General features: G+C 49.5%; 1 protein-coding gene across 2 annotated transcripts in view; it reads right to left on the reverse strand.

Annotated features, from left to right (window-relative positions):
* Nucleotides 1-18,229, reverse strand: part of PTPRS (protein tyrosine phosphatase receptor type S) — a 216,909-nt gene that overhangs the window by 5,219 nt on the left and 193,461 nt on the right. For both annotated transcript variants that reach the window (XM_067558480.1, XM_067558474.1), the window contains 9 exons: nucleotides 14,614-14,711; nucleotides 11,800-11,923; nucleotides 8,078-8,253; nucleotides 7,411-7,530; nucleotides 7,123-7,277; nucleotides 3,256-3,541; nucleotides 2,094-2,272; nucleotides 1,029-1,155; nucleotides 775-900 (listed from right to left, as the gene is read on the reverse strand). In XM_067558480.1, the coding sequence (XP_067414581.1) occupies nucleotides 775-900; nucleotides 1,029-1,155; nucleotides 2,094-2,272; nucleotides 3,256-3,541; nucleotides 7,123-7,277; nucleotides 7,411-7,530; nucleotides 8,078-8,253; nucleotides 11,800-11,923; nucleotides 14,614-14,711 (1,391 nt within the window). The remainder of the gene's footprint in view (nucleotides 1-774; nucleotides 901-1,028; nucleotides 1,156-2,093; nucleotides 2,273-3,255; nucleotides 3,542-7,122; nucleotides 7,278-7,410; nucleotides 7,531-8,077; nucleotides 8,254-11,799; nucleotides 11,924-14,613; nucleotides 14,712-18,229) is intronic.

Raw genomic sequence — 18,229 nt, forward strand, 5'->3', positions numbered from 1 at the left:
ATGCTGCCAAGGAAAGAAGAAATATTCCCCAAGTGGGGGCAGGAGGCGGTTGAGAGAAGGGAAAAATCTACTTCTGTTGGTTTATCTTCAGCTATTCTGCCTGGCAGGGGAAGGAAGCCGCAGAGCCAAACTTCAGACGACAGACTGGCCTGCAGGAACCCTGGTCCTACCGTGAAAGGATGTCTGAGGCATCTTTTTGTGCTGGCGTGAGCAGGTGCAGCTGGCCTGTGGTACTGCAAGGTGCGCTCCTTTCAAAAGATCGCTGATACAGGCCTGGAGACTCGTTAAACCTATGCAGTCACCTGGCAGTGGGGCTTGTGCATGTATGTGGGGTCACCAGAAATACGTGGGCTCTCAAAGGGAAGTTTACAACTCCATCCTGAATGAGCGGAGCACTTCACCTTAGGGGGCTGCCTCCTGGTAACAGCTGTGGCTGCATCTCAGGAGGTGCTGCCTGAAGGATCACTAGCAGCTCTTACTGCTTAGCCTCGTCCTTGCTTTCAGCTGCCCGCTCAGGAAGAGCCGCAGATTTCAACAGCTTCTGAAAAGCTCTACGTTCATGTAACATTTCTGCCCTCACCCTGTAGAAGGGGAATTGAAGCCCAATGACCTGTTGTTTTCCAATTTCCCTTCCTGCCAGATAGGAAATCCTGAGCTGGCACTGTTCACTGGGTAGTCTCTGTAAGTGGACTCCCCACTACAACGGAACGGTCAAGGCATGAACGTAGACTTCACGCTTCAGAGCCCAGAAAAGAAGGAAGGCAGAGCACTCACCCTGGCATCAGTGACCTTGAATTCTCGCAGGATATACTGAGGCATGTTGTATTCAGCCATGGGATCCACCACGAAGTACTGGTATCGTGCTGACCGCTCAGCGGGCCAGTATTGATGGCACTTTTCCTGCCGATGGGAGAAGAGACACTGGGTTAGGACAACACAGTTGACCCCTTACACTGCTGTAGGGCTTTTCACCACGTTGCCCCTCCACCCCCACTCCTCAATCACCCCTTCCATGGGTCTGTGCTTACCCGACCCATCTCTCGCAGCTTGGTCAACATCACCACGATGGTGGAGTTGTTCTCCCAGAGCATCCGCCAGAAATCCTCCGTGGTCTCTGCCAGCGGTCCTTGAGTGGCAATGTATGCTTTCTGTTGTCTGGAAGGAAGCACAAAGCACCAGGTGGCAAGTTATTAGTGCAGGGTCTGGGGTGATGGGCTTAGCACTTGGGGGGCTAGCATGAGAGCTGACACAAGGGTCCAGACATTTGGGAAGACAAGATGGGAATACAGCTCCCTGGAGGTTTTCCAGGCTTGGGATAGGGAGTCTGCAAGCCTAGAGAACAAAGGCCTTGTGCTGGGGTTCCCTCTCCCTGGTTACTGTGAACATGGGCTAAAGCCTGAGTGATCACCCGAGTACATGAGATGGGAGGAGGCTGCAGCCTGGCACTTGCCACCCTCCCATGCCTGTGCAGGCCAGGGCAATCAGAGCAAAACCAGACCAGCCAGCCGCCACATGCAGCAGTGCGCAAGACATGCTGGAGACCCAGAGACATGAAAGGAGGAGAGCTTACGCTGCCTCTGGTGCTGCTCAATGCTTTGCTCGCTGGCTCCTACCACCAAAACACCCAGCAGCATGGACCCTTTCCCAACAGGCTGAGTCAGGAATTACCTGTCCCAGGAACATTTCCCCTTCTGAACTCTCTCCATCCAAGATACTCAGGGTCTAATACTGCAGCTGGATCATTTTTTTTTAAAGGGATATATAATTTTATGACCATTAACATCTGAGGCTATGCTGTGGGGAAAAGGTAATCCAGTCCCACACTTCAAGCTGCAAACTGATCATAAACGTGGTGGCAGGAAGGAATCTGCCCTATAAGATGTTCAGGACTGCACAGGAGGCAGCCTATGGGTGGATGGGATTCATGGTCCTTTGAAGCATCAGCTGTGGATTAGACCAGGCCCACGACAGATCAATCCAGTCAGCCTTTCTTCCCTTTTTCTATCTCTACTTCTCTGAGCACCTTGCAGAAAGGGAAATCAGCTTGAATGACTCCCTGCGAAAACAATAGGCTGCACAGTGTTGCTGTTTACCTGTATCCATCAATAAAACTGGCATTGATATAGTCTGACCCCTCCACTCCCCTGATGGGCTGAAGACAGACCCGGGTGGTCTCATATGGCATGATGTTGACAAGGCGATTCTTGAATTTGTTGCAGGGGAGGTTGGCGCTTATGAACCTGGAAGTGTGGGCTTTAGAGTTGGCGAGTCGCTGAAGGAAAAAAACATACAGTTGTTCTACCAGGCATTATTATTTCAGCTCCCAGAAAAGGGTGAGGATTGCTCAGATGCCTGGGACAAATTGGCTCATTTAGATGGGGAGGACAAAAAAGTTTCCATCGGTCTGGATCTGATCTTAATGCTTCAAAAACAGCATTTTCATAGAGTCAGCCCCATGGCAGGTGTATTTCTTCCCCCTGCAAGTTCCCCATTTTATTTATTTACTGGGGGGCAACTCCTGAAGCAAAGCGTCTGAGACGCTGAGGCCTTCCCCATTGCAAAGCCTTGTTGTGATTTGTTCATGATGCATTTCACATTTGAAATACAGTATTAAAATCAAATGTAAGGAGGGGAGGAAATTCAATCCGGATTTCAAAGAGCTGGACTAAAGTCTTGCAGCAGCAGCTGGTCTTTCCCCTGGGAGATGTTGCAGCCGCCCTGGAGTCAGAAATGTAATTACTTCTTTAATGTAGAAACACAAAAACATTCCTTTCTACCTCCAAAGGACCAGTCGTCTGTCATCCCTTGGAGTTTAAGCTGCAGAAAGCTCCTGTCAGAAGCACAGACCTTTCCTCCTCTCCCTGCCTTTACTCTCCAATGGGAGAGGATTATTATGATTAAGTTCCTTAGGTGCCAGGGTTTAAGTCCCCATTATGGGCCCGCTTTAAAGAGCAACTTCAGGAATACGGCAGGCTGCTGTCGGGGCTCTGTCCAGACTGGGCCCCCATCTTAAAGCTGTGTTATGATGCTCTGTGATAGTCTACGCTGCAGAGCGCCTTGGGGACGTGACTACAGTGGGGCTCTGAAAGAACTCCCCATCATACTGAACATGGCAGAACCACGTTAACCCGTTGCCTGGGCCCGTCATCGCCCAGCTGCCTTTTACATGGTCCACTTCAAATGGAAGCCCAATAGCACATTTTCTGTCCCCGTTCTGCCCCGCTGCATGGCTACACCTTACTGTTCTGCCATTACCTTGAACTCCAGCTCCATGCCTGTCACATGCTCTCCCACCTCTATCTGCGCCAGTTTCTGGATGTAAGTGTAGAGATTCCTGGCTGGGACCTCTGTGTTACCACAGGTTACAGCCTCCAGCAAGGCGTCATGTATAAAGCTGTACTGGTCTTCTGTCTGGACCATGTAGTTCCGCTGTGACCTCATGAGAGTGACGTGCCCATAAATGTCCACCGTCTTCTCATGTTTGATCCTCTCCAGCATGGCGTCAATCACGATGAAGCAGCCTGTCCGGCCAACGCCCGCACTGAAAGGAGAGATGGACAGGTACGTGACATAATCCAGACCCCCCCAAACTGCCTTTCCCTGGAGAAATTTACCTTGATGGCCGACCAAGTGAGAAGGGACAGTTCCTTGGGGGAGCGAGTGATTGTGAGCACAGGAGGGTGAGCAGATGTGTATGTGAGAGGGAGCCAATGAATGACCACGGGTGCAGCATTGAGAGGGTGAATGAGCATGAAAGACATGTAGGAAGCAATGGAGATCTTATAAATACAGCTACAGATAAAAAAACAGAAGGTGGAGGAATTACTGGAAGACTAGAACATAATCACATCAGCAGGGCTAGATATTTTGTGCATTCTGTTGTATTAAGGGAACTTGACGAATGACTGACCACACAACTCCATTCATAGCAATGGGAGTTGTATGGCTAAATCCTCTAACCAGCGGTTAAAGTATCACCCATGGAGAATTGTTTTTTTTATTTCTGGGTTTTGTATAATCACCCATTGCCATAGCAGCTGAGTGTGAAGCAGCTGACAATTTGGAGATGTAACAGTGAATAGGGGAAAAAAGTAAAAGGTGTCATTAGTTTCCAAAAAAAAAAAGGATACACGTCATCCTGGCAGTTATCATCTGCTAAGTCTAATTGCAACACTGGTACGTTAACCAATCAGGTACTGAGAGGAAATGATTTGTAGCCATCTAGGGTAATAGCATTCTCAGCCCTAAGCAGGATGGCTTTGTGAATAAAAATAAAAAGCAATCAAGGTTGCCTGGCATGATTTGTTGACAGTTACAAACTTAATGGATGAAAAGCAGCATTGGAGATGTAATATCCTGATTTTAGTAAAGCATCTGAGACAACGGCTCACACGATCTTACTCAGCATTGATTCAGATTATCTTGGATGCAAACATTCACATGGCTGAAAAAACTGCAAACTGTGGTAATGGTAAATGCAATGTATCGAGTTGTGGGAAGGTGCCTAGGGGGTGCCCCAGAAACCGGTGTTAGATCTTCTTTAGTATCATCTTCGATAATGATCAGAAGAGCAGAGTAAACAGCACTGTAATTAAATTTGCACGAGACTGATTCAGAAGGCACTACAAACACCAATGAGGACAGAAATACACAAAGGACCTACCTGTGGACAGGTTAGAACTACGGGCAGAAAAATAACCAAATGAGGTTCAATTTGGCAAAAAACCCCAGTGAGATGTGGCGCTACATATACATAGGCGTCCCATCAACAAACAGCTGGGGAATAGCAACCCCTTGCAAGGACACACCTGTAATGTTGTGTTTAATTCTGGGCATCACAATATCAGAGTAAAGCAAGAAAAATGAGAAAGGGCGGCAGGAAGGAGGAGGCAGGATTGGCGTTACAGTCGGCTACGTGGCAGTTCGGAGCTGTGAAGGGGGCATGGTGAGAATGTGTGGAACAGAGAATTCGAAGGGGGACAGAGGGCTAGAGTTAGCAGTAATAGGACGAATTAAGAAAAGGATCTAGGTAAAATCTCAGGAAAAGCGTAACCGCCTTCCACAGGACGTGGGGAAAGACCTATCGCTCAGTCACTTAAAACTAACCAGGACAAAGCCTTAGAAAAACGTATGGCACTGGCAGGGGAGAGACACCAAATGATCCCGTCACTTTCCCTCTTTTTTTTGCAAGCCAGGGAAAACACCATCTCCTTGAGTCACAAGGGGGGGTGTGAGTGTTTTCGGGCCAGAGCCTCAGCTGCTATAAATTGATGTAGCTCCTCTGAAGTCAATGAAGCGACACCAATTTACAGCCACTGAAGATGTAGCCTTAATGTTTACAAAGAGCTTTGGGATTCTCCAGTGAACGGCCCTGTGGAAGTGCAAAGTGTGTCCACGCTTTAAAGACACGATAGACACACTGGTATATGTAGGCACTGGAGCTGCAACATGAAGGGAAAAGGTTAGGAAGAAAGAAACCACAAGAATAAACCTTTTCCAATAGGGGGGGAAATTATGTTAAAATATAGAGGCTTGAAACCCAGGAAGCTGTTTCTTTGAGCTACAGGTGTGTGCTAACACTCTGTCAATCTAGTAGGGAAAGAGGTGGCCACAGCTAAGAACTGAAAAACTGAAAGGTCACCTCGCCTCTTTATTAGCCCCAGCAGCACATCCAGTGCAGTCCAGTACACACAAATACACAGTCCCTGCCCTAGAGAGCTCCCAATCTGAAGAGATTTGCTCAGAGTCTGAGCCCAATTTGCCAAGAACTTCAGAAAGCTTGATTCTATGTAATTTGGGGGTGCAAACTGAAAAGTCGTGTCTGCTAATACGTGTCATTCCTCGATATTGACCTGTCCCCTTTTTTACACCTCTTCAACTGCAACATCACCGTGATGGGAGATCTCCCATCAGACACAATTATGATCATTCTAGGTAGGGGGAGGTCCAGGCCTCAATAAAAGGCTGGCGTGATCTAAGGGCTGGAACAGCACGTTTAATCACTCAGATCTTTGGGCAGCTTGGAAACTACTAATGCCGTAATGAGTAACATGCATCACCCTTTTGCCTCAATGCATAAAAACATTTGGGTAACATCACATTTGCATGTGAAAGCATTTATGAATCAGCAAGGCCCTGCAGCTCTAACACTTGCTGCTAGTAATAAAGGATTTCTTCCTCCTACTCAAACGCGGTCCCTCTTTTCATTAAAAAAAAAAAACCCTTGATCTCCATTAATTAGACTGTGTAACACCTGAATCAACCAGGTTGCTGGAGCTTTGGCAAGAACTGACCAGCTGATCAGGGATCTGGTCACGGTAAGTCACCCGCTGATGGTCCTTTTTATTCATTTTCCGAGAGGCACATGATAATTGCCATCTGCAGGGTTAGTGATAAGTTGTCCATTTACCAAGACTGTTTAAACTGCATCCTCCAGGAGAGGCAGGATTAGAGTCCCCGACTGACTGTAAAATTCAGATGTCACTTTCCCCAGTGACCTGCAGGCCCCTCCAGATTTCTCCTGAGGCTTGCGGAGGATTTGTCTGAGCTGAGGCTGCATGTGTTCCTCATTGGATGGTAAATTGAATTAGGGAATGCTACCTGCCCAGGGGGGCCTTCGCTTTGTCACTCACCACTCTGCTTTCAGAATCAATGCGGCTCTCGAAGCCCTTTCCAGACACTGTTAACGCTCTCCCTTGGACGGCTCAGCCCACTCTGCCTCCCACACTCCACACAGTGGTGCTACGCTGCCTCCTAAACCTCATTTCATCTTTCGGCCATCCCCACCGTGACAGAAATGAGGCTGCATGCTCCTGAAAGTCAGTGCATTACTGGATGGCACTCTGGCAAGGAGGCCTTATCAAGGGATGCCAATCGAACCATTCCAGCTCCAGCCCCGCTCAGTTCAGGAAATGCTGCTCTGAACAGAAACCAAAGAGGAGCATCCACCTCAGACGCTGCCTGGGAGCCTGAGAGGAGACAGCTGCTGCATATGGGGTGCAGTAATAGGTATCTGCACGCACCACTGGAAAAGGGATTCTCTTGGTGGTGTGTTTTCCCCCCTCCAGGAGGGAGTTGCGTGTCTGGGCAAGTCTGTGGATTTGGTAATAAGCGGGTCAGTACCTGCAGTGCACCACAATTGGGCCGGCGTCAGGAGGGTTGCAGGTTTTGACCCTTCTCAGGAAAGCCAGGAAAGGGGTAGGGTACTCAGGGACGCCATGGTCGGGCCACGCCGTGAACTGGAACTGGCGCACCTCTCTCTTCTCACTGGAGCCGTTCTGTGGAGTGGCAGAGGAAGCGAGAGCAACGTGTGAGCTAAGCAAGGGCCGTGTGACACGCACACGGCACGTTACAGAATGTAGGCATGGGACAAGAGAGAGAGAGAGATGTGGCATCAGAAAGAGACGTCACCTTGTGAAGGGAGAACGTCCGAACGCAGAACGTGGCCAATTCAATAGTGTCCAGTAAGGTAACTTGGATCATTCCATACGTCTCCGTGCCCCGGCCTGGCCAGTACTGGTCACACTTGATCTAGAAAACAAAAGTCGCTGGTGAGCTCTGGAATGTGATCCAAAGAGCACCGCACGCAACGCTCACTGTGGCCGTCCTGGGCACCTGGCAAAGGACAGCGAAACCGCCAGCAGCATCTCTTGCTGAAGCATCAGAACAGGGAGAGGCCCGACACATTCAGCTCCATGTCCTATGTGCATCAAATGCTGCTGGAGCGTCGAGGCACACAGCTGGCACGATGCAGGATAGATCTGGAGGATTCTGAATGGCCAGGCAGAACACGCTGAAGTGAAATAATAAGATTCTAGCCCTGCCCCTTGATCTAATGCAGAGCCAGACTCAGAACATGGACTCTGGGATTCAAAGCCCTCCTCCCGTACAGCTGTGAAGGGACTTCCCAGGTGATAGTATTTTCACAACCAATCAGTGCTTGCAAAGGGTCAGCGAGGCAGGTAGAAAGGAGCAGATGAGGGCTGCAGATCCGCACCTCTCCACATGCACTTCCCTTGGTGTCTCCCTCTCTCCTCCCTCCACAACCCCTCTGAATCACGACCAACCAGTGTCTTACCCGTGATTTCTCCTCAAGCTTAGTCATCATCACAACGGTAGCCGAGCGCTGCTCCCACACCATCCGCCAGAAGTCTCCGAAGGTCTCCGGCAGAGGACCCTGGGTGGCAATGTAAGCGTTCTGCTTCCGGTAGCCATCGATGTAGTTGGCGTTAATGTAGTCGCTGCCCACAATCCCTGCATTAAAGTGGTAAAGGGCGTCAGTTGATTTTTGCCTGACGGGCAGGTGGAAGGGGGGAGGAGCTCTGCAGTAGCCTGAATTCCTTAATGGGTGTGGTCCTTGGCTGGGACCAATCAGCGTCCTTCCAGCGCCACTGTAGTCAGTGACGCTTCACCAAGTTATCCCCAGCTGAGAGTCTGGCCAAGTACATCTGCACTAGACGTACGAAGAATCTACTTTTGGAGGTGGGGGGAGGAAGAGGGAGGATATCAAATACCAAGCCCGGCACATCTTATTTCTTATTTCTATTGCACTGGGCACCTAGGAGCTGAAGTCATGGACCAGGACTCCATTGGGCTAAGCCTTGCACAAACATAAAACAAAACGATGGTCCCGGCACTAAAGGTTTATAATCTTCTGGGGCCAAATATGCCTCCGGTTAATGAGATGCACTGCACTGTTGGTAGAAGAGTCTCAGCCCAGCAGGTCGGATCGATGCTGCACACATGCACCTCCATTGTGGGGTTCTAACGCGGTGGCTGAAAGCAGCAAGTCAGGACTCCTTGGATCTTCTTCTGAGGAGTCCACCTGCACTGCGACTGGGCGAGGCATGGAACGCCTGGCCGAGGTCTGCAGGGGAAATAGGGGGCTTAAACTTTGAAACTACAGACTGTGACTTGCTTTAAATTATGGGCTGGGGATTGCAGGATGTTTTTTTGTTCGGGCAAATTGAAGCATGTCACGTTATAGCTGCCTGCCTGGGTCTTTGGCAAAGAGTTTTTAGGTGGGTGGCGAAAAGCAGCACGACCGGTGGGAAGAGAGCTGCACCACACTTTAAATCTAACCCTTAAAACAGACACATGGCAGGGTCCATTTTGAGATCTCCTTACGATTGGCGCAGAGGACTACCAGTGCCTGGGGATTTGTCCCATGCCCACGTACACAAAGCTGCTGGCAGTAGCGGCAGGTTTTGTTATCCTAAGATGAACTCAACGTAGAAACGTTTAACTCGAGTTTCAGGGGAGGAGGGGGCATCAAAACCAAATGGCTTTCCAAGCCTCTTTCCCGCGTCTGCCAACAGGGTTAGCTGTGTTTATGTGCTACGTTAAACCCACTCGGAATTGCCTGCCAGTCTTCAAAGGCAGTGGGTAATTTCAGGCGCCTGGGGAACCAGCCTTTGATTGAATTTCTGGAGGGAGCCTGGCCCCCACTCCTCCAAAATTTAAAGATTCAAAGTGGAAGAGCAGCTGTGTAGCAGCAGCATGAGCGTCAGCAAAGGCTGAGCCGCTGGGATTAATCTTTTCTGCAGCCCCCTGGGGCCTGTTGTGTCATTTAAAATGGTGGCTGCCAGCTTGGGCGATGTTTTGCCATGTAACAGGCCTTTTTGCAGAGAAGTCATTGAATTCAAACTGCCCCCTCCTTGCTCTTCACTGGGCAGAGCTGATACGCTGCAGACTCGATGAAAGCAGAATTTAAAGAACAGCTAAAAAAAAACCCGCAAGCTGCTGGGAAGGAACTTGCCAGCCAGGGCAAAGGAAAGGACTTTGGCTTCAATAAATCTCTGTGCAGATCATTCTCCAAGTGGGGCTGCAAATCTGCTCCCGTCTGCCTTGCCAGTTCCTCCTCCTCGTTAGTTTCTCTCCTTAGTTAAAGGCATGAAAATGGCTGGACGATGGGTGCATGAGACAGGAACAAAACAACAGCTGCCTGGCAATTGCTGGAGCAAAACATGCCCCCTCTCCCAGTGCTTTTAGGTACCACCCAGTGACCAAGCGTCACACAGGTGCGGGTTTATTGATTCGCACGTATCAGACTCTAACTCAGAGCTGCATGGGGTTGAGGGTGGAATGGAAGAGGCAGAACAGCATGCAACACCCAAGCACACAGCTTTACGTTCTCCAGCAGCTCACTGGACGGCCTTGCTGGGGGTGTTCATGTCTGGATTAACTAGGGGAAGCACGACTGAAAGCAGTTACTGCTCTTCAATGCCTGTGTGAGATGCCTTGGGGCTCAGTCCCAACATCACTTTGTTGGCAGAGGTGCCGAGAACTGAAGGGGCCATGAAGACAGAAGACCCATCTTGCCTGTACAGGAGTTTCCTGCGGGTCAGGGTTGTGGCATGTTGGCTGAGAAGCAGGAGAGAAGCTTGCCCTACTGCTGGTGCTGTATCTGTTCTGGAGACGGACAGAGGTGTCTAGATCATAGGGCTGCCATGCCAGCACCTTCCAGTAGCTTGAACCCTAAACATAACCAGAGACTGCACTTCTGCTGGCATCAGTCACTCCCCCACTCGGTGACACCTCCCTGGGCTTTGGGCAGAATTAAACTGTTCCCTGCTGCAAGCCAGGTGTTCCGGAAATATCAGGAATTCTCCTTCTCTCTTCCAGCGGACAATGTGACGTTTGAAAGCCTAGCTCTACAATTTAAATGGCTCATGCAGTATTAATTTCAGACAGAAAACAAGCTGAGACACCATCATCCTTGTAATGAGAAATGTGAAAAATCCTCCTCCAGCAACAGGCAGGGTAGATCCAGATTCATGCTGCTTTCTTGGCAGATCTCCATTATCAGTTTCCTCAGAAATGGAAATGCCACTCCCCCTGAATTATTTTGGAACGGGGACGATTCTAGCAATTCCCCTCCTCCCTAGAACTTCTGAATTAACCTTCCACATCCACTATGGGGTCACTAGAGCTTGGTCCCAAGTCCCGTCTGCTCGTGGTGCCTAGGTGGACACTTCTTGACTGAGGAAGGCCAGCCACGAACGGCGCATCCACGTGCAATACAAAAGGGTGAGAGCAGCACGTCACTTCAGTGGCAGCCACACAAGGAAGCCCCGCGGGAGGGAATCTGTTAGAACAACAGCTCTTCTCCCAGCTAGAGCAGCTCTCATCACGGTTGGTAAATTGGTCGCTGTGCTGACAGCCAGGAGCTGTGCAATTTATTGCAAGTCTGCTGCCTACCTCAGGTCTATCAGTCACAGGAGTGCAGGAACCTGCTTAGCAAAGGGACATGAAGTCACGTTTTATTGCTAATTAGTGTTTTAGTGGAAAGTGTTTGTAGAGGGAAGTTTCCATTTTTGCCTTCAATATTTGACTAGGAGCAGACCCAGCACAGCTAGCGTCAAAAACACGTGCAGGGTCTCAGCGTCTACTGCTCACCCGCACTGCAAACCCGCCACTGCGTCGGAAAGCACCAGCCCCACCCACCCTGGCTTTCCTCCAAGCACTGTATGGGCTGAATTCTGCCTGTTACTCAGGAATATATCTGGCTGGGAGCTAAAGCAGGCTACTCTTGAAGTAAAGGGAACTCAGCTTCTAAATAAACACCCTTGAAAACTAAGGATGCAGGAGCAGGGAATGTGACCAGGAGCAGAATGTGATTGACATGGGACTCTGCAGACCATTTAGCTGTCCTGTCTGCCGCTCTGCCAGGGAGCTGGAGCGAGGAGACCACGTGCAGAGGGCAGTATCATGGGACTCTGTGGACTGTGGTGCCCTGCATTCCCCTGAAAAAGCCACAGGCTAGCAGCAGCGTCCAGGAATAGAGACCACTAGAGTTACCTTCAATGGGCAGCAGGATGACGCGGGAATGGTCGTAGGCGATCACGTTGGCATAGCGGTTTTTGGGCTTGTTCACTTCAAGGTTCGAGTGCTCCCACGTGAATTGCTGGCCAGGGTCAATGGACTGGAAGAACCAGGAAATAAAACAACGTGGTCAGCAAGGCGACCAGTGTTGGTCAGCTCTGTGCATCCTGCGGGGGCAGGTCGAGTCAGGGCTCTGCACATCTAGCCCAAGAACAGAATGCTCCCCACCCCTACCCTCAGGACCAACAGCAGAGCTTCACCTCGCTGCTTTCAGTATTAGCACACTGATGTAGTGGGACTGTGTCTCCTCCCCTTTCCGTAACACAACCCGGAGGGCTGCTTGGGATATTTTCCATTCCAACGCAAACAAACACAAAATCGCTGCAATTTCAGGCTGCATAGAGAGGCATCAAGTCAAGGAGCAGAGAGGTGATGACTTCCTCTCCATCCGGCTCTGGTACAAGTGTGCCACGAATTATTCTTATTAGGGCTTTGCCTTCTGGGCACCATGGAACAAGAAAGATCTTGACAATTGGGAGGGAGCTGCGTGCAGAGCAACAGCTAAATCGGGGCCAAAGGGATGGATTTATAGGACTGAGTAGAAAAGCTAAATCTATATATTTTAACTAATAAATTATTAAAAAGAGAGACTTAAATCTCCCAGTACCTGACGGATGGGACAAAGGGTTATAACAAGGCACAATGAAACACCAGTAAGAGAGGGAAAATGTTAAGCTAAATATCAGGGAAACACTTCTTTATCAGTGAGGGGTATTTGACAGCAAGAAGTGAACTGCCCTGTCCCAAGAGACGTGGTGGAAGCATCATTGTTTGGGGTATTTGAAAACTGGACAGAGCACTGAAGAGCAGGGAACCTTTTTGCATGAGCAAAATAATGGCTAAGAGGACAAGTTTGGCAGGGGAAGAAGCGGTGCACCTGCCTGGTCAGACAAGGGGTAAGGAATTGAGTCCTTAAATACTGAATCAACAGCAGCTCTTTCCTGAAAGGCATAAAGGAGGGAATAGTGGAATGCACTGGAGAGAAAAATCCTCTCCACCTGTCCCGGTGAGTTATGCCAGCCTTGGTGTTTTTTTAAGTCCAGCTGTCCCAGATATGGAAATTAGGTTAATTATGTTTACTTCTAAATCCTTAGCTGGAGAATTAAATCAAACACAGGCTTAATTCCACCATCGTTCTGGAGAGTCTTGGGGAGGGAGTTTACCTCCAGTTGGAGCTGTGGCAGCAGCACATTCTGCACTACTCCCTGCTGTTCACTTTCCAGCCTGCGTGCGCCCCTCCTGGGGGACAGGCATAGTGCACGCATGCGCCGGTTGGACCAGTAGCCTTCAGTCCCCATGAGCGTCAGCTCTGGCCCCTTGCCGTGCCCCCACGGGCCTCTGCTAGCTCCCTCGCCCTCCCCTCGGCACCCTAACCCCGAGTGTTTCCATTCTTCTCCGGCACAGCTTAGATCTGTTCGTCTTGGTGTGTATTTTATGAGCCATGCAGCTGAGAGGAGGTGGAAAAGCTGGTATAAAACGGCAAGATGCTAATGTCCTCTCGCTCTTTTGCTGCGGAGCATTTCTAACTAATGGGTATTTATACTGTTGTAATGTGTCTGTTTGCTCTCTCTCCCTCTAATCTCGCCTCGCATTCATTTCATTAGTGCTGTTTGTTTAGCTCTGGCTCCCCAACTCGAGAAGGTTTCGCTGGAACTAAGCCAGGGCACTTGGGATATTGCATTATGCAAATTAGACTTTGAAATCTGTATAGAGCATATGAATTGGCTTCTGGTTTCCATGCACTCCCCAAACTCTCAAATGGGGGTGGAAGACCCCAACAGAGCCAAAGAATCTTTCCTCCCCCCATACACATACGCCTCCTATGATGAGGAGCTGGCTATAGCACATCAGTGATATTAGCAAGTAAAGCTAAGTGATAAAACTCACAACCAATCATTTATTCAACCAATCTCCCCTTCTTTTCTGTTTGTGAGTGTGATGGACAGAACTGGGCAGTCTAGAATTTAATCATTCGCCTAACACTACCAGCACGTATTAGGTACAAATAATTCAATCGTCGGGTCAGTTTGCAATTTACGTAGCTTAAGTCACGCAGTCACTGGCAGAGTCGATTGTGATATCTGCCCTTTGTGCCGGGATTTAACGAACTAGCCAACACTGGGCAAACTCAGTTTTACAGGCAAATACACGACTCGGAAATTTGCTGTCAATACTGACTGGCTTTGGCTAACACTTGATTGCACAGTGCCTGAGCGTGTGCAGAGAATGAAAACAGCAGCTTCGCGGATGGGGGCGAATCAAAATGCAAACTGCAGCAGTGACTGAGATTTGGGTTTTTTTTTTTTTTTTTTTTAAAAATCCTATTTGCAAGGCTCAGAGAGCCCTGCAAGTGACTGGCCATCTTGGAAGGTATTGGTGATACGAAGGAGAGCAGCAGATAGACCTATGCGCTATTAGCAATGGACACCGAGTTCCCCTTGCTGCAGGAGAGGTGAGTGAGTCTCACACCGAATGTCCTACAACCCGCCGGCCTCAATCGATATTTGAAAATATTGCACCATAGCTGTTCTATAGAACACGCCTTCCTCTCTGCAGCCCAGTCCAGCAAAGCACTTGAGCAAGTGCTTAACTTTAAATGCTTGATTAGAATGCACTGACTGTGCATAAAATTAAGCTGGTGCCTAACTGCTTTGCTGGACTGAGGTCTGGGTGGATTTCCTAGCCCCATGCGTCTGAGGGCCCATCCAGTATGCCCTTTGTTGCCCGTACCTCATACTCTTGGGATAATTTCAAGTTGTCATTGGCTTTGAGATGCTCTGTGTGTTCTGCCAGCTCGGAAATGGGGATTGGCGGGTGGTTGAGCATACCTAGTAGAAAAGACAGCAGGAGAAAAGAAATCTTATTTAATTAAAAAAAAACCAACCAATTTGCAAATGTTGCATATTTTATAAGGGGGGAAAAAAAACAAGAAAAAAATTACAATGTGAGATCTGCAATGAAAGGAGGGAGGTTAGAGGAGAGAATATTCAGGGCTCGAAATTGTGTCCTTGGAAGTAAAAAAAGGAAAATGAGAGCTTTCCCCATGATGGCCCCATTCTCAACATTTATTAAAAAAATAAATAAAAAGGAAAAAAAAAATCCAAAGAGCAGATGCTTGTTAGCGATTCCAGTAGTAGACTTGAAACGCGCAAACTCTGCCAAAGGAAACCTACTCAGCAAATGTCACAGCACTCGGCATGGTTGTAAACAAACACTAACTCCAGGCCAGGGATGGGGCAGAATGCTAGCTGACCGATGGTAATGGATGGGTGGGTGCGGATGGGAGAGAGTTGGGGAGGCTTTTCAAAGTTGCTGTTGTGGCTCTGCATGTGATAAGACACCCCTACAAAACTGGGGGGGGAGCAAACTAGCCTTGGGTTCCATGCAAACGCCCCAGGGCTGGGCCAACTGCCCTTAATCCAGAGCCTTCCAGTCCGCACAGAGGAAATGTCACATCACTCTGGGAATGCCTCCTCTCCCCTCCCAAAAGTACCAAGCCTGTGTTCAGCAGACCACTGTGAAGAGGCTCCTTCCACAGCACGGCCGGCTAGTGGCCATCTCTTCCAACTACTCTTTCCTCTGGCGCCCTTCCCCTGACAAAAGGAGTGCTCTGCAGGGACAAACGCCTGCACTGTAGGCAAACCTGGTTTTGGTGGTGCCACTCTCCGATCAAAGAGGCAGCAGAAGGGGGCACTTTTCACCTTCCAGGATGGAAGGGCGATGCCCTCACCAAACCTGGCACCTGATGGGCAGTTTGCCAGACCGGAGCTTCCTAAGTCCCATTGGGTAGCGTGCTCCTCTGAGTTCTGGATGGCATGGGTCTCTGACTGGACAGGGAGATTCCCCCCAGCAACAACATGGACATGTATGGCAATAGCTATGGAGAGGGGAAAGCACTGCCTGCTTTCCGGTGAAATTTGGGTACTAAGGAGGCAGTCATAACAGGCTAATGAACTTGACGGCAGGGCCCAGCCAGGAATGGGACTGACACGCAAGATGGCATTTCTGCGATTATACTAATCTGTGCATCTTGTGGTGAGACGTGTAGCTGGGACGACTGGAGAAGGTTCAGTGGAAAACGCGGCTGGCGGGGAGCATGAACTCAGGTTCGTACAGTGGGGCCTCCATAGGCTGACCTCCTCCCACACACGCCCTTGCTCTCCAGCGCTTGAATAGAAACCAGCGTGGAAAAGCTTTCCATGCTCTGCTCATCTGCATCCAATCAAAGACACCACGAAGATATTTAGGCTCCTAACTTCCACTGACGCCTTGTTCCACCAGCAGCTCCCGCTCTACTGTTGCCAGCCAGGGCATGGGCAACCTTTTGAGAAGCCACGGCCTTTTCCCCCAGAATGGGAAGGGGAGGAGGCGAGGTGGGAGCCATGGAGAATTTCGAGCCCCGTTGGTGGCGTTTGTGATAAAGTAGTAGTAGCGGCGGCAGCAGCATGTCAGTTACTCTGAAAACTCAGCACAGAGATGGCAAAGCAAGCATGAGAATGCTCAGTTTTACAGTGTTTTTTACCCCTACGCCCACGGCTGGGGTTCACCACAGAGAGAAGGGGCCTTGGCATGACCGCAGAGCCATGGGTCATGCACCTTTGTGCCCAAACTATTTAATCGTCCCTCCTGGAACTGGAAAGCCAGGCAGAAAATGGGGACAAGGAAAATTTAAAAAAAATTAGGAGGCAAAAGGTATTTGGAGGGTTCCCTGGGACATTCCAGCCTCTCAGGTCCAACTGGGTCAGGTCTAAACGTTTCTCCTGGCTCACGGGAGGAGGGGGTCACAGCCAGTGGGCTTCTAGTTAGTCGGATTCTTTACACACCTCTTGCTGTACTCAGCTATGGGACGCTTCTTCCATTCCTGCAATGTGGCCGCGTTCCACCTCAGAGACAGCTGTGTTTCAGGGGTGGAAGCGAACTGTTTCTATGTCTACGTCATAAAGAGCTTTGGGACTCTTTTGGCCAAGGGTGCCCTCTCCATGTCTAAAGAAGTGATGCACTGTGTCACAAACATTCAGCACAGAGCCCTCATTTTCTCCTTCTGCCCTCTCTGAAAGTAAGGGGGAGGTGCTGCAGAGGGCCAGAAACTTCCCTTGAGCAAACTGAGCCCTATTTGGAACAACAACTGGCAACTTAATCAATTGTTTCCAGATATGTACACGTTACCCCTCCCACTGATTTCTTCCCACTTGGGGTGGGAGGCAGCCAGGCATCCAGGCAGCATATGGGCCAGCTGCCGCCACCTGAATCTGACTGCTGCGAGGAGCTACAGATTATGAGTTGCAGTGCAATTAGAAACAGAGTCGTAAATTAAATTCCAAACAATACGCAGGTTTTTTTTAAAAAAATGGAGCAAACAAGCAAGAAAACCAGAGGCTCCCGGGCTAGTCGGTCACAGAACGAGGTCTCTGTCCGTCCCATCGTGCAGAGGATGATGGGAAAGGCCTGTGATGCAGATATGGGAGGGGAAGTCACGTTCTCCTTTAAAGGGATTTCAGGAGACGTTTCCTTTGTCAGAGCTTCAGTGAAAAACCTCAGCCCCTATCCAGCCTCAGACATGTCAGGCTCCCTGCATCAGTGTGTCCCCATGCCCCCATTCATAAACCAACAGCTGAGAGCGCCTGGGAACTGGCCTCTCCCATGGTCTCTCAGGGCAGACATTCCCATGTCAGATCAATTTTGAGGGTTTCTTTATAACAAAAATAGGCTGAAATTCTCTGAAATGAGTAAACACTTTCCCGGTCTGGCAACCAGGCACATCAGGGTTTCCAGGAAGCTCCTGAAATGCGCTGTGTGGAGGGCAAGAGGAAAGATATGGGTTTGGATTAAGCAAGCGACTGGCAGTAACATTTTGCAGAGCACAGCTGGGTTCATCTGGGACCACCCCTGTGCTGAGATGAAAGGGTCCTTTCAGCTCAATGCCAACACTGGACTAAGTTGTCTAGAAGCCTGTTCCAAGTCCGTCATCTAGGACTCCAGGCAATAGCTTTAGAGATGCACACCCAGCTCCTACTGACGTCAGAGTGTGTTGGAAGCACTTAGCCAAGGGCAGAAATTGGCCCTAAACATATTCCTCTGTTGGTGTGTAAGTCACTGCCTAACGTGCCAAAAGGACTTAGGAGCCTGGATCCCAGCTTCTAACAAAGAGGCAAAATCTTAGAGCAGTTTCTCATCTAGCATTTCAATCATTTGAGCCTCTCTAATCTGCTCCCAAAGGACTCCACTCTCTGTACCAGCCAACTCAGCAGAAACGTCACCCTAACAGCTGTTGCGGGCCATAGCCTGTTTATCTTAGCAAACTCACTGAGGCTGGATGGTGCTTTTTGTGAAACCCAGCGGAGGTGCA

The sequence above is a fragment of the Emydura macquarii genome, unplaced genomic scaffold (genome assembly GCF_026122565.2).
Source record: "Emydura macquarii macquarii isolate MOO-44397 ecotype Brisbane River unplaced genomic scaffold, CSIRO-AGI_Emac_v2 contig_306, whole genome shotgun sequence".
Classification (NCBI taxonomy): domain Eukaryota; kingdom Metazoa; phylum Chordata; order Testudines; family Chelidae; genus Emydura; species Emydura macquarii.